Raw genomic sequence first — 12,369 nt, 5'->3', positions numbered from 1 at the left:
TTTTGATTTAGCCGAGAACTTCAGTAAAGAATGTGCGAACGACCAGTTCTTATGACATCCTTATTGACGTATTTATGTCCATCCTTACGTCAATCTCGGCACCTTTCAGGTATAAATAATACCGACATTGCCTTAAGCAAAGACACGAGATGGTGACAAGATTGGAGCAGCGAGACTTGCCGAGGAGCCCAGCTGACAGCGAAGCCCACAGACGCTGCCCCTCCTTTCTGACGTGCTGAGAAACTGACACTGCCTTTTCTCCTGCCGAGAAATCCAGCTCCGGCGCTTCCAGCCTCCCTTGCAGGCAGCTGGGATATCAAGCCCTGAGATAGAGATACCAGCCCTCCAGCCTTCTAAATCCCAGGTACTGAACTGAATAACCCCTGGCAGAGAATTCTTGAAGCAGACCCTTGGCAAAGCAAACTTAACTTAAACTGCTACTTATCTACTCCCGCCCACGTATTAGGCTTAGGTCAGGTACATTGGGGTAGGCGTAGTTAGAAGCACCAGTTGAGTACGATTAGTCAATGTATATATGTATGTATCTATTTTATCAATTTTAAAGTATCATATGGCTAAGAAACCATATCAATGCTTTTACAGTATTATTTTATAATTCTGTTTTTACTGTATGCACTCTACTTAACAATAAGTGTTGCAATAATAGCGATTCATTTCTCTTGTATGAGAAAAGAGACTGATCAATAAATAACATCTTTTATTGAACACGCCCGTCTCTTCCTTTTCTCTACAATCTGGTGAAACTAAGAATGCGCTGAACTGACTGAGTAAAATAAGTTGTCTTTTGTTTTCACACAACTCTAGAGATACACTCTTGATTAGGGGAGAGCAAAGTTGTCATGTTCTATGGTTGTCAGAAACTAAATCCCTTCTTGTCTATCCAGGGAGGTTAAACTCCTCCTTGTCTATTCGAGAAAGTTTCTAGTGAACTCTGAGCTAGCTGGCAAACACTAAACTTTAAGTCTAATATCGTCAGTAGAAGACCTAGTTAACCTCTGTCCTACGTCTATACTATTGAAGATATTATTCCAATGCGCAGAGCCTATTGGGATAATAGGAACTACACTACATGGCGCCCAACGGTTTGGATAGGCGATAAATCTAACGTAAGACATTAGAGTAACTCAGTCGTGCTTTTTCACACAGACCCCTTTTTTCCCATAATACTCCAAAGACGTCTGGAGTGGGTGAAAGGTTATATCCGCCAAACTTCGTAGGAGGAGACTCCTAAGTATGGTTCTTGGTTTATTCAACGTTGAAGGATACACTGTTCCAAAATATTGTGCATCTAATCTTTGTTTCCATAGAAACCTGATCTGCAAATAAACAAAATAACCTTCTTGACAGTAGAATGTCAGAAACTGAAGAAGAAAGGGAGACAGCTAGAATAGCAGCTCAACTCCTAGCGAATGACTATAGTCTCCTACACCAAGACCCGGATGCAATACTCATCCCGGTCAACATAAGAAAATCTATAACTTTAAAACTTATAGAAAATGGGCTGACACCGAGAGGTGGTACAGTCATATTCGTAATTGAGGCACACGAATATCAGCAGACAAGAGGTATTCTATTCATGGATAAACTTTCCAGCAGCAAACGCTGTAACAAAGGACTTCCACTATTATAAAATAGAGGAACCTCCTAATGAGTACACTCCTTTCGAGGAGGTGGAAATACCACTCAAATACCAAGAGCACCTGCTCTGGTTTAATGGTGCCCTAAAACATAATAATCACATCACCAGGCTCGGTCCACTAGGTAGACCAGGAGCAACGTGGCCGGTCCTAGCCGGATACACACCACATCCAGACATTGAAGAAATGCCTGCACCAGATCTTTTAGCACAGCTAAAACAATTAATTAAAATACATAGACAATTAGTCCAATATGTAATGTGGACTTCAACAGTCCAACCATCGATTAAAATTCCACAGCTGATCCCTCATCAGGGGAACACAAATAAAATTACACCACAGAACATACAGTCCTGTCTAGGTAAAGTACCCGCAAAACGGGAACAAATTCCATTCTGGTTAGCACAAAAAATCACTCAAATAGAGGCAGTGTTCCCTGATACCACCTCTGTTGAGAAACACAGAATTCTGACTATCTGTCCTCCAATGGGAATCGCACCACATGTGGAGGACTGTGACACTTGGGGTACAGTCTTTGCTTCCATTTACACAAAAACACATGGTGTCCCATCCATGTCAGTAATACCAGATGTGCTAAAACAAATTCAAGATGAATACGGTCCAGAACCTGCTTTAACTCTTGGTATGAAACTACTACAAGACTTCAAGCAGGTCTCGGCAATATTAGTAGCCAATATAAAGGGAGAAGCAGCAAATGTGGCGATCCGCCAGAGGTTGAAAGAGACAAATATAGCAGATCAACCATTTGAAATTGCCAGAATCATAGAAAAATCCTATGAAGAACTAGGAAGAGATAGTTTGGGTGGAATACCTGTAAAACCCCAACTTATTGAAAGTCCTGAAAAGGTGTTTATTAAAAATAATCTAAACGATCAAAAGAAGAGCTGGGATGGAAAAAAACAATCCACTCCCAAAGAAAAAAGATTCCAGTCCAGCGGAAGGTCTCCTCGGCGGAGAGAAAGATCTCCGGGCCAAGGACGCAAGTCTCCCCAAAGGGAGCCCTCTGTGAAAAAATACAACCTTAGAAATAGGGATAATATAAAAAAACCTGATAGATATCAAGATATTGATACACGTCCCTCTCAATCTTTTCAGACTTCCTCGCAGAAATCGGAAAGAAGAGGACAATCAGAACACAGGGAAGAGCATGTCAAGTCCAAAGACAAGGAACCTGCTCATCAAAATAAAAAATTACAGTTTCCAAAAAAGAAGGTAGCCAGTATTAAAGTAATCAACCATGCCGAGAATACTGAGGACACAGCTGAAAAACGGAGAATGGGCTCAGACAATGCTAGACAGCGCAGCAGAAGTGAGCATAGCTCGCAAGATCCTTATGAATCATCTGGAGACAGTGGACACGAATGAATACATTCAGGTGGAAACTGCAGATACCAGAGTTAGCAAACCTCATAAAATATATGAAATAACATTGCGTATAGAGGGGGATACGACTAGGAAAATAAGGGGTCTCTTTTGGGATAATCTCTCCAAGGGCTATGACATCCTTCTAGCTGAAAGAGACTGGCCACCAGAGTTTGTCAGGGAGTGCCCTCATGGCGAAGAAATAATTATGCCTGCCTTCTCAAATCATATTCCAATTCATAAAAAATATACACTTGCAAGAAAGTGGGCAGTAGCCCAAGCTCCTGCATTATATAAAAACCATGTGGGATGGGATGAGGACTCTCCTCCTCACAAAATCCAGTTAAAATCACAACCTACTGCACAGAGGCAGGACCCAATTAAGCAAGAAGCTAAAAAACGGGTAAAAGAGATCCTAGATCAACTTGAATACCAGGGGGTGATTGAAACTTGCACCTCACAAATGAATAATCCTTTGTTTCCTGTCTCCAAACCAGATAATTCATATCGTCTTGTTTTGGACTACAGACACCTTAACTCATGTTGCAAAACCTTTGCAGTACAAAACTCGCGTAGTGCTGCACTAATGAATAACATAGTGCGCAAAAAATACAAAACAACATTAGACATCTCTAATGGATTCTTCTGTCAAAATATAGCACCAGAGAGCAGATATTTGACCGCGTTCTCAATAAATGGCGCGCAAAACAATTTCTGTCGTTTGCCCCAGGGGTTCAAGAACAGCCCAGGATTATTCTCAGCAAGAGTAACAGAGTTACTACAAATATATGATGATGAGGCATTATCTTATGTCGATGACATCTATCTAACAGATGATGACTTGGATACTCACTTGAAGAGAGTGAACACCATAATACTTGGGTTCGCAGCAGAGGGTTACAAATTCAACTTTAAAAAGTCAAGAATTGCCCATCTAACTGTCCTGTTTTTAGGATATGAACTATCGAGTGAAGGCAAAAGCCTGGCTGACAATTTCCTAGAGAAATGTGCTGTAATCCAAGCACCTAGAACACTAAAAAACTTACAATCAATTCTAGGTTTCCTAAATTTCGGAAGAACTTACATTATAAATTATGGAGAGAGAGTTAAACCTCTCTATGATCTTATAAAACCAGATTTTAAAAGAATCAATTGGACTCAAAAACACACAGAAATTTTGAGATCTTTACAAACAGATATGTTAGTTAAAACAAAATTACAAACACGTGATAACACACGCAACCTTGTGATTCGAGTCATCCCAGGAAGATGCGGATTCACGTACCTAACCTCTAATGAGGGAGAGAAGGTACCAATTGCATACAAATCACATTTGTACACAGAAGCTGAAAAAAGGTTCAGCATTAAGGAAAACATTGTTCATGCGGTTCAAACAGCTGTAGCAAAAGAAAAATACCAAGCCGACGGTAGACAGGTTACAGTCAGAACAGCAGAATCAGCTTTTGAGGCATTAACAACACCATGTAATTTACCGACAACGGCACTGAATCCAGAATGGATACAATGGGTAAATTCTGTTGCTACAGACAAAGTAAAATACTATTTTGACCCGAAATGAAAGAATTAAAATATCTAGAATATGAGAGTGAATACCCTCTGCCAATCGACATTCTGCCTTTACGACAGTACGCCTGTGTAATATATACAGACGGTCATGCTCAACCCTCAGTTTGGGGAGAGCTGGCTTACAACGCCACATGCGAAATTGTAAAAGACGTGTGGCGCGGAGGTAAATTGAGACCTCTATTTACAAAAACACACTCAGTGGAAAATAATTCAGAACAACAAACTGAAATAATAGCGTTAAAAATGGCGCTAGATAATGCCGATCGCGAATTCCCGACACTTATAGTGTGCGATTCGTATTACTGCGACAAATAATACAATAACGATTTACAGAAATGGATTCAAAACGGTTACAAAGATGACACAGGTGCAACAATAAAGCAAAAAGTGCTTTGGGAACAAGTAGTTCTTTTACAGAAAGAACTACCAAAAACTCAGGTGATACATTCACTGAGTCATCGGCGTGATGGCGTTCACGTTGCAGGGAATTCATTGGCTGAGACAGCCACAGCGGTAGCAACTAAATCGGCTTCCGTAGCTACAAAGAAGCGTGCAGTAAAATACATTGACGGTGAAACTGTGCTGGCAGTAAAAACGTCATCAAAAGGCGACTGCTCAGCGCTACCGATCAATTACCCACTCAGTTATACATACATAATCGATGCAAACTCAGTCCCTTTTGCTTGAATCCCTGGAGTGGGGGATAGAGTAATTCCAAACATGGACAAGAGAGTCGTGTTAATAGTAGACGCACATATTGGCGAGGGTCTAAGACATCGCACAATTAAAAATTCTCTAGCAGAATTACAAACAACATACTGGTGGCCAGGAATGAGTCTGGACCAACACCTATTTGCGAGGAACTGTCCAAACTGCAACAGAGATCGCAGTGGTGAACGAAACGGTATATTCCCACGGCTTTTCGCTCAATAAGGAATAGGCTACCAACATAAACACACCCAGTATGAATAATGCGTCATATTAACATGTAGAGACTATTTTCACTTATAATGTAGACCCCAACTTTCGGCTGACGTCGGAACTGTTATACAAAGATTTGCGAGTCTATAATGGCATATACGCTAGAAGCATGTTACGTTCTGACCAAAATCTTTCCTTTAGCTCTAAAACAGCTTATGGGGGGTGCCTGGCCAGAATGAACATTGCATTGCGGGACTCTTCTCACTTCCTTCCTGAGGGAAACGGGATGGTGTAAAGAAAAAACCAAGGCATAAAGCAATCTATAACAGCAAAGGTATTAGGTTCAGGAGCTGGGTGGGTCAAACATTTAATAAGTGTCCAACGTAGTCTTAATAACCTGCCAAGAATTTCTCTGAAAGGACTCAGTCCGTACGAGCTATTGTTCGGGACTAGAATGTTGATCCAGGACCTTGATAGTCAGACTTCAGTGGTTAAAGATAAATGCTTTGATATCAAAGATCGTTTGGCTATTTTACAGGACTTAAATGAAACAAGAAAAGACCTGAGCAACATAAAGTTGAAACAGCAGCCAACAACCACTGAAGAAAAACCACCTGTCCCAGCAAGGCCTGTCTGGATTCCAAAAGTCGGGGATCTGGTCAGAGAGAAGATCGCGGTAAAGAAGGAATTTGGGCCTTCTTACAGAAAAGCAGTTCCTGTCTTGTCTATCAACGGGACAAGATCAGTAGTACTACCGCCCCTTGCTGGTAAAAAGGAGAACCGAGTCATATCCATCGACCTGGTTAAACCACAATCATGTGGCCGATAACAAATAGTAGGCCAAGTGAACTCCCAAGAAGTAGCAGAACACCAAAGTTTGCTACATCCAAACTGAAAGACTGATCACATTTGAAAAATCTACAGTGAAACAACAACGACTATGCAATAAAGCAATGGAACTTAAACCTCTTAAACCCGAAATCAAAGCTTTTCATCAAGAAACACCGACCTACGATGATGTAACTACAGACTTTTCTAATGAAACAAAGCAAAATCCAAAAGCAAAAAGTAATCCAGAAGCAATTGGAACAATTGACAGAACGGCATCCGGCTACTTCATCAACTTCGATGATTTTTCTGAAGATCCAAGTGAACCAGAAGTACAGCCATCAACAAAAACTTTTAAAGACAAAGCAAAGGAACTTTTTCATCAACTACAGGGAACCTATCTGACTTCTCCATGGATTGAAATTTGGGTGACATTAGGTGCATTTGTCCTCATACATTGGCTCATCATGGTACTATGCTTGGGACATTTCATTGAGGGAAAATATGCTAAAATGGACACAGCAAGCCAGAAAATCAACTTGGTCCTTAAACCACACACATCTTCACATGTCGAGAAAAGAGAACTTTCTTCAGTGAACTTCACAGCCAATCCTATACCAGGCGGTGTAGCATGGGACAATACTGATTACGAAATCTATGGCCCGGTTGAAATCCTGAAGTATCCACATCAATTTAAGATCTCGTTAAGTGACTTTGTAAAACCAAGCACATTTGCTGATGATTGGGACTTTGAAAGTATTAATGATATGATGTCTGATCTAGTAATGTCTGCTAAATTTACAGAACATGATTATTTGCAGGGTTCGTCTAATTATGATCAAATGTTCTGCTACAACCACTATGGTAACCATTATCTCCATAAATCTGCACAACCTAGAAATGTTTTAAATTATAACCAATGGGAACATTGTGCTACTCCTCCAAAGGGTAGTTCTAAAACATTTTATGATAAATATTCATATTTTTCTGGGTTTTACACAAGTAATGCAGAAACATTTTATTTCAAATTGTCGAATAAGACAGGTATGAAGACCATGCTTACAAACACGAAATTGATATATTCAGATTCATTTTTTGAGCAAATGAATACATTTGGTTTTGATTTCTGGAACAATAACATTGAAGCAAAAACTGTTTGTGGTACAAAAGATTGGCAAGTACAAGGTATAGAATCATTGTTCAGAGCCTGCATGATCCCAGAACAAATTATATTTTTGAATGACACTATTCAACAAACTACCTGTCTTGGCTTAGCCAAAATCAAAGACTTAAACAAACCGTCTATTCCAAAGCCAACAACGAACAGTAATAGCTCTATAGATGTTGAGATAGACGTGAACCATATTTTAAACCAAAACAGAACACATCCTGATTGGAAACAATGGTTGATCTGGCCCACAGACACAAATAACTGTCTAGACAGATTCCTGAACAAAATACAGGGGTTCAAATTGACCAGGCCAGACCCTAGATATTCCCAAAGACAACATTCAGGGATAGTAACTACTTACAGTGTGGGCAAGCTCTGCCTTCAATGGCTACAAACATCCACACTGGCAGAAATTAAGCAACACCTAACTTTACTTCAAGAGGGTGCTGACTTGCGTGATTTCATTATGGGACCACGCAAACAGCGTCAAAAACGTTTCATAGCGGCCTCTATATATGCAGCTTACAATGAAGCTTGGAAAGAAACTCAAATTGAGACAGCAGAAAAACTACGGGAAATTGACCGTATTAATTTGGAAAAATCACTTTCTGTTGTGGACAATGGGTTAATGACTCTGTCCTCCAGAATATATTCACTGGACAGTATTGTGTCTTCAGCAATCAATATAATATCGCAAGACTTACTGATGTTACAACACGGTCAGTCCCAATTGCGTTCTATTGTACAACTTGGCTGGACGTTACAAAATCTGCGTTCAGGCTATGTGCCTTGGCGTTTAATCAACACAACGTCACTATTTAATATCTTTAACCTTACTGATAAACAAATCAGTTTGGCACAGAAGGGTGCTGACTATACAATTCTGAGCATTGAAAAACTTGAGAGATTACCATTGACAATGTCAGAACGACCTGTCATTGAATGGATAATACATGGGATAATTAATATCCCGATAACAACTTTCCAGTTTCAATACTGCCCAAAAAATATACAGGCAGGCCAGTATGAAAGGTTGGGTAAAGGGTACATTAAGTCAACATGGAACTTGCCCTATACACACACATGTGTTAGTAATAAAGGCCAGAATGTGTTTCTTAGTGGCAATAATTGTGCAAGGTCACTAAGCGGTACACTTCTGTGTCAGGGTATTAGTTTGCATGTAGCCTGTGAAGGGACTACAAATAACCTTTCATGTCACCAGCTAGGCACACCTGCAACACAAATAGAACCATTCTTTAGGAGACTCTCGAACGGGAGTTACATTCTAATTGTAGATCGCAGATGTTGCAGTCTGCTGCCCGGAAAACTTTATCTCATAACCGTGACTACGAAGGTCATGTGCTGTGAACGAGTATTGTTCCCAAACGATGCTCGAGACAGGGAGGCAAGGTTATGGCCCAGTTTGAAAATTTCTTCTATTCGAATTGATACTTTAAGCAGAATGAAGACTGTGCTCCTACAGACGCCAACCCGGTTCACGTCATCAAAAGAAACGTATGATCTCCAAGTTGCAAGGACAACTGCAGAGATTCATTCACTGTTATCAACCAATTCCCCCATACATTTCGCAGAAATACTGAGAACAAAATTTCTATTTTTAGCTACTCTAGAGACATTAGCTACCCTCTAGCATGTTCACAAGGATTTATGATTTTGTGATGAGATGGTCTCGAATTTTCCTCTGTATTAAGAGCCATTTCATGTGTAATTTCCGCATTTCGTTCATGCTGATTTCAAAATATGCGTATTAGATTTTGCATTATTATACTGCTTGAAGTGCATATAGTAACTATACTCATCTTTTCGTGTATTTCGCATTTCCAATTTTCAAAATGCATTTGATTGTATTTTGGGGTGGTTCGGTATACACATGCACTACTAGTTTTGTTTACTATGCCTAGATTTGTAAATATGGACATAGATTACGTGGAGTGGGTATGATGTATTTACTATGGGTACTGTATCGATCCCCCTATTTCTGACCCTTGTCTGGTTAATAATTAACTAGCAGCCATTCAACTGCACAAAAACCTGTTATCTGATTAGCCATACAACGGCACAGAAGCCCGTTATCTGATTAGGTCATAGCGCATGCCATCTCATTAGGCAAGCACTATTTCTCCAGCCCCCTAATAGGCATACGGAGTTCTCAAAACAAATCAAACCTACAGCGACCTGGGAAATCCCCGCAGCCATTGTTTTGATTTAGCCGAGAACTTCAGTAAAGAATGTGCGAACGACCAGTTCTTATGACATCCTTATTGACGTATTTATGTCCATCCTTACGTCAATCTCGGCACCTTTCAGGTATAAATAATACCGACATTGCCTTAAGCAAACACACGAGGTGGTGACAAGATTGGAGCAGCGAGACTTGCCGAGGAGCCCAGCTGACAGCGAAGCCCACAGACGCTGCCCCTCCTTTCTGACGCGCTGAGAAAGAGACGCTGCCTTTTCTCCTGCCGAGAAATCCAGCTCCGGCGCTTCCAGCCGCCCTTGCAGGCAGCTGGGATATCAAGCCCTGAGATAGAGATACCAGCCCTCCAGCCTTCTAAATCCCAGGTACTGAACTGACTAACCCCTTGCAGAGAATTCTTGAAGCAGACCCATTGGCAAAGCAAACTTAACTTAAACTGCTACTTATCTACTCCCGCCCACGTATTAGGCTTAGGTCAGGTACATTGGGGTAGGCGTAGTTAGAAGCACCAGTTGAGTACGATTAGTCAATGTATATATGTATGTATCTATTTTATCAATTTTAAAGTATCATATGGCTAAGAAACCATATCAATGCTTTTACAGTATTATTTTATAATTCTGTTTTTACTGTATGCACTCTACTTAACAATAAGTGTTGCAATAATAGCGATTCATTTCTCTTGTATGAGAAAAGAGACTGATCAATAAATAACATCTTTTATTGAACACGCCCGTCTCTTCCTTTTCTCTGTAATCTGGTGAACTAAGAATGCACTGAACTGACTGAGTAAAATAAGTTGTCTTTTGTTTTCACACGACTCTAGAGATACACTCTTGATTAGGGGAGAGCAAAGTTGTCATGTTCTATGGTTGTCAGAAACTAAATCCCTTCTTGTCTATCCAGGGAGGTTAAACTCCTCCTTGTCTATTCGAGAAAGTTTCTAGTGAATTCTGAGCTAGCTGGCAAACACTAAACTTTAAGTCTAATATCGTCAGTAGAAGACCTAGTTAACATCTGTCCTACGTCTATACTATTGAAGATATTATTCCAATGCGCAGAGCCTATTGGGATAATAGGAACTACACTACAAGATTGCCCTCATCAAGATCCCCTTTCCTCCAACTGTGTTACGTTTTTTTACGTTATATTTTTATTTGTGCTTGGTTGTCTGTAAACCAGGCTGCTGAGGGGATGTTTCTGTGGATATGGCATTTTGTTAAGGATGCACCTGTGTCTAGAGCATCGATCTGTCACTCATGTCTTAAATTGCTCAGCAAGAGAATTTGTTTCCAGTTTATCTGCCATAAGAGGGCTGGAGAGATGATGTAGCAGGGCCTTGGAAGGTAATGCAACATTGCTTTTGGCCTTACGTTTTGATATGGCCGATGAGAAGAGAAAGAGAAGGGTTTCCAATTCAGATTAAAGGTATCACCATAACGATCGGACTAAGATATAAGTTAAGTGTTCATATTAATTAAATGTCGATCTATAGTTAACACCGGATCCAAAAGATGCTAGGTTCTGTGCAATGGGCCTGGAACTGTAAGGTTTAAAGCCACATACGTAAGTGAATCAATGAATTATACTCCTTTTGTTTAAATCACATAAAATGGTGGGAAAACCTGGTCTTACCCTGGCAAATGAGGAGAAATGTAACATTGTTTAGTTGTTTCCACGTGTGCTGCGTTGTGCAACTCACATGAAAACAGCAAAACGCCAATGATTGTTTATGTGCAGGAAGGTAAACAGACGTTTTGCAACTTCTATGCCTGCTACATTGAGCAGCACACTTCGAAGTTACAAAGCTCCATTTAAAGATTAATTATGTGCAGGAAGGGACACCTTTCTGCCCATAAACAATCTTTTTCTGCTACGCAGACACCCTTGCACTTTGGTGCAAGGGTGCATGCCTTGGCGATAGGCAGCTAAATTTAGTGCCAGCTAAGGGGAAACGTAGGGCTGCACCATATTCTTGTAAATATGATACAGCCCTGCATTATTAAAGTGATAGAGCGTGTTGTTAGCCTTCTTGGCTTAATGACATGCTTCACCACTTTACCAGTAAATAAGCCCCTATGTTTATATTTAGTTAGGGAAGTGATGCTTATTTTAAATGGAGATAACATGTCATACAATGTAATATGTGTTTGACAGGACATACAATTCAAGTTGTTTTGTGCCCTTTCTCTAAGGTGTGTGCTTTTTTTTTTTTTTTTTTTTTTTTTTTTTACAGCTCCTTGTGGAAAACCTGAAAATAGAGACAAGGAAGAAGCTATAGGCCCCTTGAAAAATGAGTACCAACACTTAGACACCGTACAATATTCCTGCCGTCCTGGATACATAAAAATGGGACGCATCGTGTACACATGTTCTAACGGAGTCTGGACAAAAACGGGCAATGCTCGATGTAGAGGTATGTATTTACCCAAAAAACAAACAGAATGTAGGTGTTGGTTATTTTTTATCACATATGTGACCTCTATTAGTCTCAATTTGCCTTACAATAAACATTACTGCAAAATCACTAGTAGATGCGTGAAACACCATCATAATGTTTTTTTCTTAACAAAAGTGAAACGTTTGCTCTTCCATTCTGTGAC

General features: G+C 40.2%; 1 protein-coding gene across 2 annotated transcripts in view; it reads left to right on the top strand.

Annotated features, from left to right (window-relative positions):
- The window catches only part of LOC144755218 (complement factor H-like), a 1,175,739-nt gene that overhangs the window by 58,671 nt on the left and 1,104,699 nt on the right, over positions 1-12,369 (top strand). For both annotated transcript variants that reach the window (XM_078643916.1, XM_078643925.1), the window contains exon 2: positions 12,003-12,182. In XM_078643916.1, the coding sequence (XP_078500042.1) occupies positions 12,003-12,182 (180 nt within the window). The remainder of the gene's footprint in view (positions 1-12,002; positions 12,183-12,369) is intronic.

The sequence above is a fragment of the Lissotriton helveticus genome, chromosome 1_1 (assembly GCF_964261635.1).
Source record: "Lissotriton helveticus chromosome 1_1, aLisHel1.1, whole genome shotgun sequence".
NCBI lineage: Eukaryota > Metazoa > Chordata > Amphibia > Caudata > Salamandridae > Lissotriton > Lissotriton helveticus.
This window is presented reverse-complemented; position numbering and strand designations above follow the sequence as displayed.